General features: G+C 39.9%; 1 protein-coding gene across 1 annotated transcript in view; it reads right to left on the bottom strand.

Moving 5' to 3' along the window:
• Nucleotides 1-21,451, bottom strand: part of CAND1 (cullin associated and neddylation dissociated 1) — a 31,577-nt gene extending 10,126 nt beyond the window's left edge. Inside the window, exons 1-7 of the mRNA XM_075746029.1 lie at nt 21,127-21,451; nt 16,884-17,027; nt 4,036-4,190; nt 2,138-2,261; nt 1,453-1,709; nt 1,263-1,368; nt 609-754 (exon numbers count right to left, since the gene is read on the bottom strand). Coding sequence (XP_075602144.1) covers nt 609-754; nt 1,263-1,368; nt 1,453-1,709; nt 2,138-2,261; nt 4,036-4,190; nt 16,884-17,027; nt 21,127-21,194 — 1,000 coding nt within the window. The 5' untranslated portion in view covers nt 21,195-21,451. The remainder of the gene's footprint in view (nt 1-608; nt 755-1,262; nt 1,369-1,452; nt 1,710-2,137; nt 2,262-4,035; nt 4,191-16,883; nt 17,028-21,126) is intronic.
• Nucleotides 21,452-22,313: the final 862 nt, after the last annotated feature.

Genomic DNA, 22,313 nt, shown 5'->3' with positions numbered 1-22,313 from the left:
CTAAAGCAACAACTGTGCAGCTCATTCATTCTTAAGGTAATGAGAATGTTATGGTCTGGGTTCAGATTACTTGTGTGTCCAAGTTTTCATAAAGCTTACATATGGCAAGGTATTGCCATCATAGTAACAATACGTTATACCTTTCAGTCTAAAACATTTTTTATGCTACAGAAAAATACTGACTATTTTGCAATTTTCAATCTATTCTGATTTTATGCATTAGGTAAGAATATATTATAGTGGAAAGTAGGGAGAAGCCTTTCCCATGCTGAATATGGATTTTCAATTCATTAACTGATATTCTTCTCACTTTAATTATATCATCCTACATGCTTCTGTCTTTTTCCACCTTTCGAGTATTTTAAAATATTTGTCTTGTACTTTATGTTCACCTTTGGAATTATTTATCTCCAAAAACATCATCCTATATATTATGAACTCACTTCTTGGAATATAAGTATGTTTAAAAACAGTGCAAAAATTGAATACAAAGGTATACAAGTCATTCAAATGCTGGTACTTAGTAGCAATAGCACCCATACAAATTTTCTCAGATGACTGCACGTTTACAAGATCTTCCTCTCGCCCAACCCAAAAAGAGAATATACCTTGATCATCGTCATCACCACCATCAGCATCCATGGCATTTTCATCTTCATCTTCATCATCATAATTATAATTAGGATCATAAGTAAGATATTTAAGACAAATGTTTATAATAGTAGATACATGAGGATAAACTTCTTTAGGACATCTGTGTAACACAAAAATACAATGAATGTCAAATTACTTTAGAAATATTTTAATTCTTCAAAAGACTTCATGCCACATGTTGTACTTTGGAGACATTGGCCAAACCAAGTACCATCAACGCATGCATCTGAATTACAGAAATTCAGAAAGGAAGGTCAGAAAGGGTGAGGCTACTATGTAACTGGATCTGCTAGACTGGAAGGTTGCTAAGGACCAAGATATGCCTTTGGATATCAATTTTTTTTCACCGCTATCGGACAACAAATATTATTAGAATACTCTCCCCCTCCTGTTTGCATAAACAGCAACGGCACAATAAAAAACTTCTGAAGTATAGACATAACACACCGTTTAACAATTAAGTTACGAGACAGAGTTACAGGAACTGTTCTAGCTCACAGCTCGCAAAACATTTTGTACCAAGGAGACTGTCCGTTGACAGCTTACAACCAAATGACACACTATTAGATCTTAAGAAAGCCTGAAATAGGTACCCAAGAATAACTTACCTCCTAACAAAGGATTCAAACGCTTGAATGCAATACTCTCGTAGTTCATCATCATCTACGTTACAAAACTTTACAACCAAAGGAATTATTTTCTCAAGATATTCACCTGGTAAGAGGAAAAAAAACAGCAAAGTAATTACTCTCATCTAAAAACTTTCAAAGTTACAGATAATTTGTGTATTTTTCTTACCTATTCTATGACCTGCTTGCCTACTGATAGCAGCAATACACTGTATATAGGTCCTAGTTGTTGACATGGAATCATTTTTAGACAGCTCTGTCAAGAGATGTTCAATGAGGTCAACAAAAACCATATTGCCACAACTCATAACCAGGTGACCAAGAGCAATGATGGTTCTTTTCCTCACAGCAAGTCTGGGGCTAGTCAGCTGGGGGAGCAGACAGGTCAGAATTGAAGGATGGAAGTTAACAAGCAGTCCTCCTTGCCTTAAAACAGACAAAACACAAACTCAAACCAATTGAATCTAGATAATTTGTTCATATACTGCACAATATTACTTTAAATATTCCCAAAATATCCCAAAGATTCCAATTAAGTTTTTAAATTTAAGCTTTTGGAACTTTTAAAAAGAAGCAATTAGTTTAAAATATACTCTCAAAGCAATAAACATTAAAATAAAATTAAATTACAGTTCTCATAAGATTAAATAATCAAGTAATTGATCTATCAATCAACTTATCTTCAATACATTCACTTTTTTTTTCCCTAAGTGAAGTTTCACCTATACTTAATACCTTACTATATTATTTCACAAAACTTAAAAATTTAAATTTAAACATTTGGAAAAAACAAAGTTCAAGCTTTAATGAGTATTTATCAGCATTCACCAGCATTTTGGAAGAGGGATGTTTACCTGCTCAGCATATCAGCCATGATATCCAGTGCCTCCAGTTGAACAGACACATCTTCCTGCTTGGCTATAGCACTAGTGAGACGCCCTGTGATCTTTTTGCAAACATTAGCTGCTAATGCAGAACCTGAAAGTACAACAGAACCTCAGCATTTTCATAATTAAAAAGAATCCAGTTTTTAACACCAGAGACGATGTTTGTGACTATGGAAAGCAACATGATACCAACATAAAGAAGCTTTTCCCACCCAACAAAACAAGCTTGAGCAGCCAGTTTGTTTGCTAATGTAACGTATGCTCTGCATTAGAGCTGAAAGACTGTCTATGTAGAAACATACTCAGAAGTAGGGCTTCTTAATTGTCCCACAAGGTATATACAACAGAAAGAACACTGCTTTTGGCAGGGCAAGCAATGGAAAGTGAAAGCCAAGACAAGTCTAGAGCAATAAATGAAAAGACTAGAGGTAAAAATAAAGGAATAACTACAATAAGGGGAAACACAGGAGTAGATAGAACCACCTCTAAAGAACAGCTAAATAAAATGATTTTGCACAAGAAGCTAGTTAAATGAGTACCTGAAATACTGGTGAAACATTTGATAAAGGGGAAAAAAACATATACCCAAAGTATTTTAAAATTCAAGTAAAAATGTCTTTATCACAGTTCCGTAGTTCCTCCTTTCCCCCAACTGTCTAATGTTGTTCAGAGTAATTATGAGAAGAAACTCATGTCATGGTAACAGCTACCCAATGGTTAAGGCTCACCTTCATTTGCATGAAATTTTTTTAACCACACTTTTAGAATTTACCTTTCCAAACTATATTAAATGTAGTTTATAAGTTAATATGGCTTATTCTTAACTATATGACTAAAACCAATTTCCTGACTAAAACTAAACATAACAACTGGACAGTCAAATATGTTACCATAGAGGCTAACAAAAAAAGACAACAACCTATGTTACACATTATTTCTTGCTCTCAACTCTAGGTTCCTTTATCAGGAATGCTAATTATATTGAAAGATTTTGCTATGTTTTTGTTTGAGCTTTACCTCCACCCCAAAATCTTTCTTTTTGTGTAGGCAAACAAAAGAATAAAAGCTTTAACTGTGATACTTAAAATTATTTATTTGAAGTTTACGCATCTCCCTACTGCTTGATGAAAGCAAGACTTACCTGTGTACTTTCAATAAAGGATGTGAAAATCAGAATTATTTTTTTAAAAATTAAGAAACCTCAGTCTCTAAAAACTGCATTTCCAAAGCCTTTTTAATCACTTCTCTATTCTCATTCATATCCTACACAATATCTGAAAATCACTTCAATAAAAAAGTAATGCCATTAACTGATGAGCTGTTCATCATTACTATCTCTTTTGGAGGAAAGACTGCCTTCATTTAAAACTGCAGGAAAGCATTTCAGTAATTTAACAGGCAATTGCTAGAAACACAAGGTACTTTCCAAAACACTTACCAGAAACTGAGACGAGAAATCAGATAATTAAAGAAAAATACCCAAGTTATGATCAATTTTAAAGTATACTATCAATCAAAAAGCAAGATAAGATTTAGCTATGACTAGAAATGTTCCACCAGACAATTATTAAAAATAGGAGCTTTTATACTCAATTTGTTATACTGAAGTTCATATACTGTAAGTTTGTTTTTCACACTAATGCAATTCTTCAGTAAAAAAAGGTTTTGAACTAGTAAAATCTAGAAATACAGTCAGGGAAGAAAAAACTAAAAGGATATTTGTGCCATACATTTTTCCACTGACAGCAATTAGTTCCAATGTTAAGTGAACTGAATCCTCTTCACTAAAGGACCCAGCTTTTGCATTTTTTTTAATTAGTAATGAAATTATAAAACTAGGTAGTCTTCAATACAAAATGCCTTACCACTGGAAGCTGGGGGGAGTTCTCCAATCACAGTTTTAAGGCCAATGCTCGAAATATCACGTAACTGTTCTTTATCTGAAAGCATGTTTGTACAGAGGGTATCTACAATGGTCTCCACTTGATACTCCTTCACTTTACTCACCAAAGGGCCAAGGCTATATAAAAAGAAGAAAAAGTATTAAATCTGCAACCTTAAATAAAACACCTCATTTTATTTCAGTATTCTGCATTCAAGTCACAAACTTAAGGTTGGTTTCAGTAGCAATATAAAGCAGAATTTTAAAATCTGAAAACTTTCAACTGGTTGGGTTGATAACTGTCTCCATAAATCTAGTAATAGAATACTGGTTTAGTACATGTTTTTTATCTAGTGCTGGAAATATCTTTTGCATGACTGTTGTGCTTCAGTCTCAAAACCAGAATCCCTCTTACTTCTCACTTAACACCAAGATTTATAACAAAAGTTACCTAGCCAGAGCCATCAGTTTATGTGCTTGACCATCAGTGCCTGCTTAGTTCACAGGCAAGTAAGCAACCTTCTTAATTACTGCATCTTTATTCAACACAACGCTTGGGTTCAATCTGATGTACACTCAGACTCCTTCTATACCTTAGCGTGACTTCCCTAATAGAATGCAAACGGTCAAATAAAAACCAATGACACGGCATGCCCTCCTTCACACAGACTCCAAGCATCACTATACATGCAGCACAAGTAACATTTCCTCTTTCCTCTGAATTGTGAGGGTTTTCGTCATTCCAATTGTTTTGAGGATAACAGTCTTCTATTCCTTTGTGAAATGCTCCCATTTGTTCAACATACTAAAACCACAGATGTCCTAGTAAAGTCTCGTTCATTGCTAAGAAATATTGCATCCTTCACCATCTTCCTCACCCAATTACCAACTTTCAGCATCTCTCCATTGTTAATGTTCTGTTCCAAAAGGGAAGTTATGCAAAAACGGAGCCTTATATTGTCTCCACTTCTTTCCATTCACCTGTGAAAAACCTCCATAAGAACACCAAGAAATTACTCTCTCCTACTACCCCTCCCACTTCTCACTCCAAATTTGCTTATCTAGTTTCTCCCTATTTTTAAAGCTCCTGCCTTCAGACAAAGCATCTCCAAAATGGGAAATTAATTTTGAAAAACTTTAAATTACCAAACATTTTAATCTAATTCAACTCCCTCAAACACACATTAACAACGAACATATCAAATTCTGAAAAAAGTGTGCTATCTGCATTCCTACCATGTTCCATCAAAAACCAGTTAACTATTTCTTTCAGAGTAGTTACTGTATACATAACTCCCTTGTTTTGTAAGCTTCTGTTTCTGTATGTTGATCTTGCCAGCTATTGTCTCTTTAATTCCCTGTGGTGACAACTATAATATTATTATCCAATCAAGAAAGCACGCTTACTAATGAGACATCAACACTACAGGTGAAACGTGACAAGAAGCTAAAGTTCTACCAAGCTTAGGTTCTGTACTGACGCTGACAGAAGCGAGGGCAGGAGGACAAGCAGCTGTGTGCAACAGTCACATAGGAGAAAGAGCAATGGCTTGAGGCAAGAATGGAGACAACAGTAGCAAGGACCATCTACAGAAAATGTGGGAATCATGAAGTGGAATTGTAGCCCACCAAAATGAACAGAAACACAGATGTAGCTCCAGAAAACTACTATTTATTTTCTCTTCCATTTGAATCAAAAGGATCGTGAATAGCATTCTGTCTCAGTCTTGTGCACAGACCATTCCCTAGTCATTTTGCAGCTGCTCCAGATGTCCCACCACGGAAATCCTACAGCCTGATTCTCAAAAGCACCTCAATGTTTCTCCTCCTATGAAACACACTACAAGTTATACACATCACCATTAAATTCAACTTCAGTCACAGTGAGAAAGCACAGAAGATTTTCAAGAGATTTTACATGTGTTTTCTCAGTGTGAACTTTGATGAGCAGTAAAGTTTGAGGATTTTAAGTCAGCCCTTTGTATCAAAACAACCTGGTTAAGATTTTGTGGACTAGAAAGACATGCACAAAACTGTCATTTTTTAGGAAGCATTTTTCAAAAGCTTAAGTTTTGTTGCTGTTTTTGTGAAAGTCAGGGCCCAACTTTCAGTACAGAAGTCAAAGTGAGCCCGTGTAATGGTTCCATCAGATTTGTGCTGTGAGGACAAAGAGCATTAAAGTGGTTTCAAGCGCTGAGCTAAGAGACCACATCTTCTACTGCAACTGCCAGAGCCAAGCATTACAGACGTGGATATTTCTGGGGCTTACAAAGGAGGGTCCAAATTTTGTATCCGCCCTTCAACATTGTACACAGACAACCTCTCTATAAATCAGAACTCTAAAACTGAAATACGTGGAAATCAATGTATGAACAAATGCAGAAAAAGAGCACCTTAAAGCCAATCACAAAGTGATTATATTCCAACTACCTTAGAATGTAATGCCTCCATATAAAATAGAGGGTTTTTTCCACACTCAACTTTAATACAGCATGCATCTGCTTTTCATTAAAGTAGATTCTAGCAAAGCTAACTTAGACTAAAGTGATGTTTATAGGGTTAGTAAATACTAATTTTGGAGAGTTGAAGTCAAACTGAAACCCTAGAGAAAAAAATGAATGAACTAACTTGTTATCAAAATAAGACTAAGATCAAGAAAGCAACGTTTAAATTTTCAAATATATGCCACTATTTGTTACAAGTACGTCAGACTTTTGAGACTGCAATGACTTAGGACCATATGGTCATGGCCTTATTGAAACATCAGAAGCATGCAGAAGTTTTACAAGCAGATGATGAACTTATTTGTAAAACAGATCGATATTAACAATAAAACAACTTTCAACTAGAACTATTTGCCTAGTTTAACTCCTTGTCAAGCGCAAAGGGAGTACGCTGTCCAAAGATGGACTGGTTTTGCCATGCTTAGAAAAGAAATAGTAATATTTGGGAAGTTGTAATGTATTAATCTGCACTTAAATTTTCATTTATTTGAAACGAATAGCAATTACCAAACTTTTAAAACAGTTCAGCCACAAGTTAGTTTGATATGCAGGGGTAAATATTTTTCTGCCCTCCTCAAAACACTTTACAGAAACAAAACAAGCTCACGACACTAGGAAAAAGGTGGGAAGAGAACTTCCAACTTCATACATTTGATTGTACAATGTAATAATGGAGTTGCCAGATCATGGTACAGAGCTAAACCCTGATTAACAAATAGCAGTATGCAGTTCTAGAAAAATTAATAAATTAAATGCATTATATTCTAGTTGTATCAGATTACTGGAAAGAAACAGTCTGGATGCAAAGTACTTCCTTTCAGACTTTAGTGATTACAATGGGGAAAAAAAATGAATGTTTTTGTTTTATTTCAGAAGATTTTCAGAGTTATTCTGAATGAAGAGCAACTTTCACATTAAAAAAAAAAAGCACAGACATTAAGTCAACTGCACAAAACTAGGGGGGAGGAATAGAAATCGTATCTAGGCAAGTAGAAATTCTGTCCAAGCAGTCAAGATACTAAGCTCTCAATGAAGACTATTATTCTGAAAGTACATAGTCCAAAATCCAAATTAAGTTATGCCACTCAGGCAAAAACATACTTTACACTTAGTACTTAAATCGCCTAATTCCCACATTACTGTATTACAGAAAACCCACAAGTGTTTTAAGACAGCAAAACTGCTCTTGAGTCTTTTCAGTCTCAGGGAGAGTTCCTTTCTTAATTTACATGTATTGAGAGACAAGCAAAATGTTTTATCTTGTTTTACTGAAAATGGCTCTGGAGTTTAAGGCTAGCTCTCCAAGAACACAGCTGGACCCTGGGTTCACAACTAGCTAATAAAACTGTCAGCCAGACAGCTGCAAGGGAACATAGAGGTCACAGATCACTATTCAGAAGGAAATGCTCGAGGCTATGACATTCAGCATAAAGGCACTGAAGTTAGTTTAGAAGCTTAGTACTGTATTTGCCAAGAATGACAGCAAGACAATCCTGCACAGAATCATAGAATGGTTTGGGTTGGAAGGGACCTTAAAGATCATCTAGTTTGAAACCCTGCTGCCATGGGCAGGGACACCCTCCTCCACTAGACCATGTTGCCCAAAGCCCCATCCAACCTGGCCTTGAACACTTCCAGGGAGGGGGCCTCCACAGCTTCTCTGGGCAACCTGTTCCAGTGCCTCACCACCCTCACAGTCAAGAATTTCTTTCTAATATCTAATCTAAATCGACCCTCCTTCAGCTTAAGGCCATTACCCCTTGTCCTATCACTACTTGCCCTTGTAAACAGTCCCTCTCCAGCTTTCCTGTAGGCCCCTTCGGGTACTGGAAGGCTGCTGTAAGGTCTCCCCATAGCCTTCTCTTCTCCAGGCTGAACAACCCCAACTCTCTCAGCCTGTCCTCGTAGGAGAGGTGCTCCAGCCCTCTGATCAGCTTCGTGGCCCTCCTCTGGACTCGCTCCAACAGCTCCATGTCCTTCTTGTACTGGGACCCCAGAGCTGGATGCAGTACTCCAGGTGGAGTCTCATGAGAGCAGAGTTGAGGGGGAGAATCCCCTCCCTCGACCTGCTGGTCACGCTTCTTTTGATGCAGCCCAGGACCCGGCTGGCTTTCTGGGCTGCAAGCGCACACTGCCGGCTCACATTGAGCTCATCCACCAAAACCCCCAAGTCCGTCTCCTCAGGGCTGCTCTCAACCCATTCTCCACCCAGCCTGTAGCTGTGCTTAGGATTGCGCCCACTCACATGCAGGACCTTGCACTTGGCCTTGTTGAACTTCATAAGGTTTGCACAGGCCCATCTGTCAAGGTCCTTCTGAATGGCATCCCTGCCCCTTCAGCATGTCGACCACACCACACAGCTTGGTGTTGCTGGCAAACTTGCAGAGGGTGCACCCGATCCCACTGTCCATGTCACTGACAAAGATGTTCAACAGCACTGGTCCCAATACCGACCCCTGAGGAACGCCACTCATTTACTACCTCACTGGTACTGCTGGGGAAAAAGACAAATTCCTGCATTGCTTTAGCAATGGAGATCTGAGGATGTGTAGTTTAATTCCAAACTGCTGTTAACAAGGAAATGTTATCTTGTATTAATTTTACTCATTGACCTATACATACTTTGTATTATCTCACCATTTTTTTAATGTGACTTGGCACCTTGGACCATATTGAATCAACTTCTGAATGTATAGTCAAACTTGACAATGAATTTGTTCATTTTGAACAAGTCACTTTAGCATCTCCACTTCTGTTCAAAGCAATTGTCCTTTCGAGTATGGATTGGGAGGAAAAAAAAGGAAAAAAAAAGAGAGGAACAGTCTGGTCAAACAGCGTTTAGAAGCACCTACAGGGTAAATCCAAACCCACATGTTTCAAGTTCCTCTGAAACTCAGTCTTCTCTTCAGTCTCAAAGAATCAAGTTTTCCATTCCTCCTGCTACAAAGGCTCCCAAACACACTCTGAGTTCCCCACTCCTTTCACGTTCCCATCTTAGAAGTCCTCTCGGTCATTCCAAAGCCATCCCTCTCCACCATATAGCTCACACCATAGGACAACTGTAGACCCTCAAAAAATCATTGTTCTACCTGATCTGGTGACCCATTTTCTCCACTCCTTAAAAAAAAAAAAAAACAAACCAAAACAAACAAAACCCCACAGCGTTCCAACAGCTCAAACTAAACCATTAGACACAGCTGTTGGAGGGAGCTAGACTGGAAGCGTAGGCTCAGACTCAGAAGACTGCAAGTCAGTAATGCCAGCTGGACTCAGAGTGCTGAGATTTATGGCCTGCACTCTTGGACAGCTAGCAGACATGGCTCTACACAGTAGGACAAAACCAAGATACATCTTCCATCCCACCCGTTGTACATACCCCACTGCTGCTACCCTTCTTTCCCAGGTCCAAGAATTCACAGCAAGAGCTAATTATCATAACAAATGCTCAACAGAAGCAAAAGGCAGCAGACAAGAAGCACAGACAGGAGGAAGACACGGACAAAGGAGATGTATCTATCGTATAAAGCAAGTCCTTGTGTTCAAGCACTAAGTGTGACTTACAAAATGACAGTAACCAGAGTAAGGTTCAAAGTTTTGGCATTAATGGTTTGTCACCATGTTAGGCAAACTTAGGAGCTTGTCTTTCAAAGGCTACTCTCATAATGCCTTATTCCCATGAACTCAAAGCAGTATTTGCGCTTGAGGCACAGCATGTAGATTAACATCCAGGAATACGCAATTCCCAAGACAATCTTACCTACCACTTTCCATGAATTCCTTCACAAACTGTAACCTGTTTGGTTTCCTTCTCTCTTTACCCACCAATCACCCTACTCATGTGATAAAGCCTACTGAAAGTAAAGGCAATTTGGGAATTAAAGAGAAAAACCCACCAAAAAAGCGCAACAGCAAAAGCAAAACATATTTATTGAAAACATACACTGAAATAATCACATACAACTAACTCAGTTTTGTTAATGCGCAAAACTTCGAACTAATTTGACATTGAGGGCAGCTCCCCAAATTAGGTCACAGATATCTGAGATTGATGCATTATGATCAATGCCACACATTCAGCAAGATTGCAATTTACTCAATTTGCAGAGCATTTTACAGAGATATGCAGATGTCTTAAAAATAACTACACAAAAACAACTGTGGTACAACATTTCTAGAAGATACCGCATAAAGATAATCTCAAGAGGACTGTTAATTGAGATACTGACTGGTATCCGATGAAAGGCGTAAAAAGAAGCCCTTTAAGTGCACAGAAACGAAGACGTAATGGAATGGTTTCTTACTCGCTTCAGCGGGTACACATACTCCTGCAGAAATGAACAGCTCTGACAGAGCACCCTTTGTTAGAAGCAGCTAAACTTCAGGCCCTAACCTGGCACTGCCCTTTAATTTAGAAAAATGGCACTGTACTGGAATCTTTAGATTCTGCAAACAAGTCTCTACAGCTACTAAACTCCTGAGAGCAGGGGTTTAGAGGACCATATCCAAAATCCTCATGTGGTCATGCTACCGCTTCAATCATGTTAAATTAATACCACAATCTCATTAAAATAATTTTTGGACACTGATACTGGTGAAGACCTTTTTCCTCCAACAGATAAATTCCCGATAAATTTGACAAGAGACAGATTATCACCACGAATGAGCTCCCAGACTCAAATACATCAAGCTATGCCTGATTGCATCCCTAAAAGTTGAAACATTTTTCCCCAGCTGCTCAAAAAAGCTCACAGGTTTCTCCACAACCTGATTTCACTCTTCAACCAAGCTTTCCCTTCACAGTATCTTATTGACACATCACCAGTTTCTCTTCAAATACACACCACTGTCAGTCAGCAGCTACTCACAGCATTGTTGCACTCTTCTACCCTTGATGCATAGTAAATTGTTTTGCAAGCGACACAAGCACAAGTCACCGACAACAGAAACAATCACAATTCCAGGCATGATGACTGTCCACAGCAGTCCAGATAAACTCCCTGTGCTTTCAGTCAATGGACTACAGTGTACAAAGCTACAAGTGCAGAATCCATAGAAATCATTTCACATCTGTAATGCTGCATGCTCCAACAGAAGCACTGTAAATAGAAGCACTGGGAAGCAGAAACAAGCACACGTACAATTATGGAAGCATATTAATATAAAACTGAATGAAGGTATCCTTTCAAACATACGGCAAGCCGTCAGAGTAGCAATCCTGAAATTTTGCTTTTGATCAATAGCAAGCAAGTTTGCTACCTGGCTGGTGAGATTCCAGGTGGCAATGTCATCCCTCCTTTCACTGCTAGAAAGATTCTGTCTTCTGCTTTTGCAGTTTGCAAAGACTTGCGCAGTTCTATAAAAATATGTCTTCCACATCCTAGAGATCTGCAGCTGACAACATCCTTTTACACATTGACAGACTGGAAGCAGATCTCCACCAAAAAAACCCCAGTGGTTCCATAAGTGAAAACATCTGAAACGTTGGTTAAGATTTGATTTTTTTTAGACCTGAGCTATTGAACAACTACTAAATTCTTCTGATTTAAATATGGGTTTTTTTCAGTGTAACCTATGAGTAACTAAAATAACAGCAAAGGCTGGTCAATTAGATCCACCTCAATTAAGCATAGGAAATACTTCTTTGCTGATGTTTTAAGATAATTGAATCACTGAAACGAAGTCATCTACACAAACACTTGAAATTAGTTTCTAGAAAGCATTAAACCAGTTTTTACCTGAGTTAGCATCTTCAGTCCTATTTGTTCAGCCTATTAGTTCAATAAAGTTGACATACCAATTATGAAGTAAATTAAAAAAAAAAGATTGCCTCAAGCTTTACTGGCCTTTAAAATCAGTAGATGTCACTTACAGACCTTATTATTAGTCACAGATTACAAACTGAGCTTATCAGCAGTAGAAAATAAGCTATAATCTTCTTTTATAAAACCAGTTCTGAATACAAAGCTTTTGTACTTAAGTATTTTACACATTTGAAAGCAGTTTCAGATACTGTTTTAAGTGTTCTTTGATCTTTTCCCTTTCACTAGCCAATAATTTATGTCCAGTTTCTCCTAAAGTCAAAAGTTCATTCAGCCGCCAATAGAAATAAACAGTGACTGTAACACACTGTCTCCTTCAAGTTACGTATATTTGAAAATAAACGTGTTCATAGTGTAGCTCCTTATTAGGAAGGGGGACATCAAGTCATAATCAATTACAGTCTCAAACTGGCATATTTTAAGGGCTATTAAATAAGCACATTTACTTATAGGGAAGAGTTAAGATTCACAAACGGAGGGAAAAAACCCACTTTGATTCAAATCACCAGTATAGCATGATGCGCAGCAGCGTATTACCGCAGCATCCAAAACGCTTTAAAGCTGCTGAACCGGATCAGCCACACGACAGTCAATATGTGCATCATCCTGTTCACACTAATGACTCACACTCACAGCATCAAGCAGGGTTCCCTATATTGAACTACTGCCCAGAGAAGTCACGCTGATAAATGCAGACACAGGATCACAGGGGAGGAATCATCAAAGGTACTTACATTAATCCCACTTTTTTTTTCTTCATATATATATACATATGTATCTGTGCATGTGCACATACGCATTTGTTTATGTTTCTAGAGGTTTCAGGAAACATTTCACAGTGCGAAACAATAAAAATTTCTAAGTATAGGTTTAAATGGCAGAGTTACAATAAGTAACTGCTCAAAACGAGAACCAGTTTATCCTTAAACCACAACACTGAACATATGAAATGATTAATGTGCAATTTGGGCCAACAGAGCATTACCAACATTATCAGCAACAAAGAACAGTCTATCCAACTCAATACCTATGCTTAAGACAAACCATACTGCTTGTCTAATCCAGATGCACATAATCTTGGATAGAGCTACAGGCACTATAGCTACTATCGTCATAAAGTGCACAAGATACCATGCTGGACTACACTAACAGCCTTAAACTAAGAATATGCTGTAGGAATGTCCAATAGCATTTTCTACATTGGCTGACTGTAAAACAGCCTATGAATATCAGATGAAGCAAAAAACAACTCCCCAAGAAAAAAAATGTAGACAACAAGAATACATTTAAAATTTTACATGCTCTTAAGAAAAACAAGGCGAACAACCTGTGGTTACTCACCTAGTTTGCATCTACTGCCTGCAATAACAGAAGCTTGACAAATAGACTTCCTTCTGTAGGCTCAAAGCTTAGAGCAGGTTGACTTTTACTCCAAGAGTACTAAGGCAGTTCATTAATTTTCATTTTTATTCAGAAATGAACTGCACAATTATCTTGCAAGGTAGCTACCCAAGCACTTGTGAACTCTCAACCTGACATCTGCTAACCAAACAACATGTTTTATCCTGTCCAAAACCAGTGTAATATAACTGAAAGAATCGAGAACAAAATCACTAGTGTGCTTTGAAGAGATAATAAGAAACAAGTTCATCAGCATTTTAACCAATAGAGCCCTTCCTACCCAAATGTGAAGGCAAGCAGCAGATAAGGCAAAACCAGGAACACTGCTTACTTGTTGCTATGCTTGCTTAAAAATAAATGCTGCTTTAAGGCTGCTCCAAGTTGTTTTAACTCTGCTCTGTTCAGTGACCTCAAAAAAAAAAAAAAAAATCAAACCATGAAAGAGCAATCCTCCCACAAGAGATTCTTACCTGCTCAAGGAGTGATCAATCCTTTTGCCATTCACAGTGTTTCCATTGATCTACCTGCAGAGGAAGCTCCCCTAACAAACTGCAAATCTTTCTTCCCTTCCTCAAGGAAAAATCTGTCTCAAATACAGATTCAAAGGTACACAGGGTTGTTTTAAATCCTTTTTCTTTGAGAGAACGAATCTATAATTAAATGGGGTCATCAAGTATCAGTCTGATGAAAGCTCCTGCTGATAGTCTCTAAAGTTCACCAGAGCATTTACATTAATGCAGATCTAAACACAGATTATGCTTTCCTCCACTGAAAGTGCTGGTAAATCCGTAAAAGAAATACACAAGAATGACAACACAGAATATAAAAAAACCCCAAAAAGTCAAGAAAAATATGTTGGCTGAATTTAACTTCCTAACGAATCAGGTTTACAACCAGTGTTGTAGTAGATGGGAATTGTCTTTTAGAAAAATTAAAGTTTAATAGTGCTCCACCTCTCCCATCCTTCACCCCTACTGCTGTTTCTACCAATGCTCATCTGACTGCAGGAGAGTGCTAAGCCAGAAGAAAACTAAGTCCCCAAACCAGTCTACAACAAAATCAGATAAGCAACAGTGCAATAAAAGGGACAAGGAGGACAAGAACAGGACGAGAACAGCAGAGCAGCATTAACTTAGACTTGCTTAAAACTGTCATGGAACAATACTGTGAGCATAAGCTGCTTTAAGAAGAGAAGACTTTTAGGGTAGGTTTTTCTGTCCTCAAAGCATATCTGCAAGTGATTGGGATGCCAAAAAAAAAAATGATACATTCAAGAATGTACACATTCTAGATGAATGTTCACAATTTACCTGAAAACCTTTCCATTGTGTTTCTTGTTGCATTACAGTAAATTTAAAACTATTCTTATTCAAATAACAACATTATTTGGATTTATCAAAAATACTCCAAACTTTAAATAGATGCTCTCATTTTAACTAAACCCAATAATTTTATCAGTATGTCAAACTAAACTTTAAAAATAGAAGAATGGTTAATAAGAACAGCACACGTGCACATATGCACATACACAGGCAGCCATCTATTTTCTCATTCTCTTCCCTTTGCAATCTTTCTTTAATGTTTTAATAAACTTTGCTTGCATTTTAGGTCCAAAATTCTAACATTGTCATTACAGACTGTGATATATAAGCTGTGTCTATGTGCATTAATCTAAACTTCAGGATAAGTTTAGGATATACCATAAAGATGAGTACTGCATGTATGGTGCAACCTAACTTTTCCATAAAATGTTATTTCACACAAAGACTGACACTAAGCCTAAGCCAAGTTTCATAATACTCTACTCTTCTGAGTACAAGCAATCTGTTTCAAAGTCATAGAAATTAAGCTGTACCACAAGGATCTTTGACATTTCAGGAGTTCGAATTGAAAAGAAACATGGCATTTTGTGGTGTTTGTAAAAAAAAATTAAAAAAAAAAAGAGAGAGAGAGAAGGGAAGGACAGATTTTGACAACACTGCAGCCTTGCTGAGAGTAGTGAAAAAGTAGCAACAATTATATTACTATACTGCTAATATTAAACTTTGGCTTGAAACTTGCTATTCCTACACTAGTTTCTCTGTGCGAGGTTTTGGTTGCCATCACTTAAAATATTTCTGAAGCAAGCGCTGCTTCTAGGTACATAAGCAGATGTATGCACAGGCTTTAATTTTCTGCTTTGCTAGTCTGATACTGCAAACTGTAAAGGATAACAAGCTGAAACAAACTAACTCAGCTAGTCACAATGTGAAACTCTTCTTCAAAGCTGCCCCAAGCTCTTCTGGAGCACATTTACTTCAATCCACATCTCACAGAATATAAATAGCACAGATGGAATATTAAAAAAACCCCACAACACTGAGCTAATGAACAAGAAACAGTCTCAGTAACACTAGAAGCTTCTTAACAGAGAGGCCCTCCTTAAAGGGCAGAAAAAGAGTCAGAAGAGCCAAGAACAGAAACACCTCTTCAAAGGATGCTCTGGAAAAGCCGCACCACATGTAAAGTTAAATAGAAGAAGAGAGGGCACTGAAGCAACACGAAGTTTCTGAAACATAAGTAACTGCATCTTGACCCCGTAAAACATTTACAGTTCCTGTAAAGCACATAAAACCATTAATGCAGTATTTTGAATGGTAGTGAAGAGATAAGTTCCGTATTTAATAACCAAGACCATATGTTTACCTTTTCATGTTTTTATTTCTGCTTGAAAACTACTCTAATACTACAGTTCTTCCCCTACACATCATCTACCTTCTCACAGTCAAATATCAATGTAGCAACTACCAATGAGTTATAATCTTTTTAAATCTATTTAGCAATCAAGAATTATCACCGAAGAACAAGCATGTCATTCACATAGTTTCAGCAAGGACTGCAGGCACTATTTGTCATGTGAAACCCCAAATGTTAATCCACAATGTCAACAAAAGATAGCTCTGTAAGAAACTACAATTAAGGCAGGTAGCCTACAAATACAAGGGTTCCTTTCTGGGCATCAATTTCACAATTATTCTGCATAGCAGTGCTCCTTTAAGTTTTGAAAAAGTGCTTTATGTTGTTCGGTCATCAAACAATTCTTTACACCATAGAAAAAGAATACCTACCATTTGACAGCTAAGTTTTGCACCTCACCATTTTTATCCTCCAGTAATTTCAAAATCATCTTCACCACCTTTCTTTCACTGTCATCATCCAGCTTGATAGAATCTTTCTGTAGTTCTGTCATCAAGTCATTAGTAGCCATAAACCTGGCAAAAGATAGTCAGATAATTATTGCTAAAAGGATAGGAGTTATTCACAGCGCTCAGGATTCAAGATTCTCAGTTTCCACCATTTGTTATCAAATAAATCACATTTAACATTGGATTACTGTTACCTGTTTTGTGATGCAAGTAGCATTTATTTTCATTATAGAATAAAGAGGAGAAAAATTGTATTTAAAAATGACAATAACTTTTAGTTAGGTCATCATCCTTCCCTGATGAGAACAGCTAAATATTTTTCTTCCATTGTTTATATTATATTCCAAATGATCTCCACAAATTAAAACTGACACATTCCTGGATTTTAACTAGCCCTTTCATTAGCCATGATGATGTGAAAAAACAGGCTTTTTTTTTTTAAGTTTGTTAAAAAAAATAATCTCTGTCCTGAGTTTGTTTGAAAAACTATGTATTTTTCCCCTTGCTTAAAAGTTGTTTTTAAATATTCTCCCATAAAATTCACTGAAGTCAAACATCAACAAAGGGAGAAATAAAAGCAAAGCTACATTTTACATGTTTTTCATTTTCTTGCCCTGTACAGACTAGTTTGTTTATAGGCCAGACAAGGCTTGATCACATTTATCCAGCCCTCAATCTGGGGTGTCACATTAAAGACCAAAATTAATTCTCAAGAGATCAAGCAAATAAAATCATCTTTCATATCAATTAATTCACTATTCAATAACACTGTCATATCCACCAATACAAGAACATATTGAGAAATGACATTCCAAAAATATTGCTTTTATGCCTTTTGTTTCTTTTCCTTCTGAAGTCTGTTTTCCAATCTGCTCTTCTTTTGTAAGCATCCTCTCTTCTCAGAAGAGCTAATACAGATGCACTGCTCAATTACGAATCCCATGGGCTTCAGTACCAATCCCAACCCCCATCCCAAGTCCCAGACCAAAACCGTTTGTAATTAAACAGCTAAGGTTGACATTTGGACTTCAGGGACATCAGCCTCACGCAGACATCACTTGAGCTCAGGTCATACTTGGAAGGTTATCTCTACAGCCTGACATGCTAGATACTTTTTTTACTGAAAATGAAAGCCAAGACTCTGCATAATCTTAATATGCATCATGAATGCCAGGTGCCTGCCCTTGCACCATGGACCTCAACTTGTCCTGTCTTTTAATATAGTAATTCCACTCTAACAGTCTCAAGGTGTTTCTAAGATAAGACCTCACTCATTTTTCATTCACTCCAACAGTAGCACTGAAGCAAGCCTGTAATCTGACAGGAACCAGATGTGCGCATAAACAGATGATGAATGCGAGTGGCACCAGCTTTTAGGCACAGCAAGGAAAAAAGCTACTTACCAAAGTAAAGGTAATGGACAGATAGGATGGGAATAAGGATATACACGAAGTAACAGAGTATTAGAACATTCAAAAACTGTCTCCGTGTTACTGCCATACTCACCTCCTTCTCTTAAACCTTCTTAACAGCCTCCCCTCGCTTCCTTGGTCAATAGCTCCCATTTCCTAGCTTTATGAGTTCACATGCACTCAGCAGCTACTTGTGACAAGTTCCTAAACTAAGCAGAGCTTGCACATCCTCAGTGCATCAGCAGCTTCTGCACTCAACTACAACTGAGAAGTCCTCCTAGCAGATGCCTCCGTTAAAAAAAAAAATCCCAACCCAAACCCCACAATGGTGTGGGGAGGCCCGGCAACTGCAGTGTAAAGTTGATGGTATTTAGAAACATGATTTGAGCAGTTTAGATGTGGCCTTTAGACACAACTGCTTCCTGCTCAGGTGCATCAAACTTTACCTGGTGCAAAGCAGCAGCACGTCAGCAGCTCCTCATACCTTGTACTCAGAGTAGTCATGCTCCCCCTCCAGTGAGGACACTACTTCTCCCACAGCCCCACAGTAAACTCTCACCTTACATTTCTGCCCATTTTAGAATTGAACTCTGAGCTTCTGGACAATAAATGCCAGAAACATTTGCATCAGACAATCAGTTTATCCAAAAACCGGAGGATTATATTTTACAGTAAAGTGGTTACTTGAACTGTGGTTTATACTCAGTTCCCTGATATCAACAAGTTAACTACACTGTCCCTCTTTAAATATACATGATCTAAGAATAAATGCACTCACAATTACTAGTACTAAATACTATTTTATCCATTATGCAAATACACGATACACATAAGGTTTCATAAAATGTATTATTGCGTAACAGCCAGTTTGTAAAGGTCTATCATCACTCATTTTTATGGTTTGTAAAGTCAGATTTTAATCTATGCTATTTTAATATTCAAGAATTCCAAAGTTGTTCAAGGCTCCTAGAACAGGTAATTTCTGAAGCATGTTCTCCTAAAGCAACTACAAAACAAGTTTTAACCACATGTATCTGGGGAAAAAAAAGTGCTTGCTACAACTGCATTTGACAGATGTGACCTACCCCTTTTATGCAGAAAGTTTTAAACTCATCAAAATCAGTATTTAGTCACAAATCTATTAGAATTTTTTGTAAGTTATCCTCCCCATAAGCACAAAATGGAAAACTCAATCACAGAAACAAATTGGCATAATAAAAGTAAGAAAAACATCTTCAGTGACATTCAGAGGAAAAAAATGTTTGAATCTATTTTTAGTACATTTTAAATAAATCAGGGAATTCTGGACTGTGTCTTTTTAGATTAATTTTTTTTTTTTTTTTTACTTCCAAAATTTCTAGCCTAAGTTCTCCAGGTAATATCATGCTACTAAAATCTGAAAGAAATCGACATGAAAAAAACAAAGTTTATCACATCTGTGTCCAGTACTACAACAGTTTGTGAAGAGCAAACAAGATTATTCAAAATCCAACTGTATGGTTATTTAATCATCACCTCTGGTTTCCTTTAGATTTTAATATATTTACAAGAGACTTGTTTGGATGTCAAAGTGTTAACTATAAACTAAGCACTGTAATGCTGCAGCAAAGCAACAAAACCCAAATGTATTTTATGCCTTTTCCCTGTCTGTATTCATGTACCCTCTCTGACAAATAAAGGCTTCAAATGTGAATTTCTGGTTGCATGCCATACAAAGAAACGTAATTACTTTTAACCTAATGCTTTGCTAGAACAACTGTGTAAATGTATCACCTCTGCTGTTTTTTAATAGCTTACTTACACCATTTCATTTTCTGATACTCAAATGTTTGCATTTTATCTGTGATGACATTTATTACAAAGCAAGCCAATGATCCAATAAAAAGTAGTGCTCTTGTGACAGATCTTAAGCTCATACACCAGCCCTGTCCCCATAAGGCTTAACTGGACTTCTCTCTCTGGACACACAGGCTTTTAGAGGCAGTACCAAATTACACGAGGAGTACAAAACTACTCTGCCTACAACATGCAGCATCCAGGAAGCATTGTGAGCTTAGGACGGTCGAGCCCACCGTGCTGGGTGGCCCTCCCTGCTCCTATTCGCAAAATCACAGGATCCATATTATTTTTTCAGGTTGGGAAGGCACCCGAGGACGTCATCTCGCCCACCTCCCTGGCTCAAAGCAAGGTCAGCTACAGCAGGTTGTTCAGAGCTTCGTCCATTCGGCCTTTGAGCATCTGCGAGGACGGAAACTGAACCACCGACCTCCTCCCTCGCCTAGCCCGCCCCACGCAGGTCAGCAAACCTGAAGACCGCTTAGCTCCTCCCGGCGGCCTGGGATCTCTGCCCACCACGCGTGGAGGCCGTGCCCCGTCCCGCCCTTCACGGGCAGCGAGAAGAGGCGCTCCCCTCCCGGGAACTTTCTTGCCGGGGTAGCTGCAGATTCACGCCCAGCCCCGCAGGAGCGGCCCGGGGGGAGGGGGGGGGATGGCGGCCTCTCCTACCCCGAGCGGCGCCGAGACGGGCACAGCCCGGGCTCGCTGCACCAGGCCCTGCTCGGCCCCGCAGGCCTCCCCACCGCCCGGCACCTGCCGCCGCCCTGACAGCCGCGGCGCCAGGCCCGGGGCCGGCGCGGAGGCGGCCGTGGGGGGCAGGGCGGCGTGGGGCCTGCAGGCGCGGGGCCGGCGGGACGGGGGCTGGGCGGGCGGCGGAAGAGGGCGCGAAGGGGGACGGCGGCGGCGGCGGCTCCCACCTGAAGTCCTTATCGCTGGATGTCATTTTCTCCAGCAGGTTGGAGATGTGGTACGAGGCGCTCGCCATGTTGACGGACCCGGCCCGGGGGGGAGGAAGAGGAGAGAAGGAGGAGGCGGCGTCTTCCCGGCCTCGCCGGCTCCACTTCGCCTGCTGCTGGGGACGGCCCTCGGCGGGGCGGGGCGAGCCGGGACCGGGGCCGGGGCCGAAGCCGAAGCCGGCGGCGGAGGCGAGGGCGGCGGGGGGAGGCGGGCGCTCCGCCGCCTCTTGCGGCTGTGGCTGACACGGCGGGAGGGGCGGGGAGGCGGGCGGGCAGCCGCTCGCGCTTAGCGCGGGGTCAAAGGTCGAAAGGGGCCCCCTCGCGCTACCGACGCCCCTGATTGGTTCTGCGAGAGGGCGGGAGGTGTCCGCGGCCATGTGACGCCAGAGCGTACGTGGCTCAGAGCGTGCGCGGGAAGTTTAGGCCGCCGTTGGAGAGTGGCGGGAGGGGGGGTGGCGGTAGCGGCAGAAGGCGGAAAGGCTGACGAGGACTACGCTTCCCAGCGTGCATCGCGCCCGCGTCGCACCTGAGTCTATTGGCGATGCACGTCGGGAGTTGTAGTTCAGAGGACGGCAAGGCCTCCGCGGCGCGTTGCCCGCTGGGATGTGGAGCCTCGTTTTGGTGCCGGGCTGGAGAGCAGCGCAGCGCAACGGGATGTGGTGGCAGTTGGTGTCCATGAGGGGAGGGCTGGGCTCGGCTCGCCTCACCTTGAGGGAGGGTGGCCTGAAAGGGAGTTGTAAATAAACTTCTCCAAACTAGACACTGTCCCCATCAAAAGGGCTCACCAGCCCTCTGAGTGCCTGTGAGTGCCCTGTGCGGGGCACCAGATAACGGTGTTTTTTGCACCATGGCTGTTACAAACCCATGACATACAGCTGGCTGAATATGAGCCAGCAGTGTGCCCAAGTGGCCAAGAAGGCCAACGGCATCCTGGCTTGTATCAGAAACACTGTGGCCAGCAGGACCAGGGAAGTGATCGTCCCCCTGTACTTGGCTCCGGTGAGGCCGCACCTCAAGCACTGTGTTCAGTTTTGGGCCCCTCATTACAAGAAGGACATTGAGGTGTTGGAGCGTGTCCAAAGAAGAGCAATGAAGCTGGTGAAGGGTCTCGAGCACAAGTCTTAGGAGCGGCTGAGGGAACTGGGGTT

This window comes from Balearica regulorum, chromosome 1 (assembly GCF_011004875.1).
Source record: "Balearica regulorum gibbericeps isolate bBalReg1 chromosome 1, bBalReg1.pri, whole genome shotgun sequence".
Lineage (NCBI taxonomy): Eukaryota > Metazoa > Chordata > Aves > Gruiformes > Gruidae > Balearica > Balearica regulorum.
Note: the sequence above shows the minus strand (reverse complement) of the source record. Positions and strands in the feature narration are given on the sequence as shown.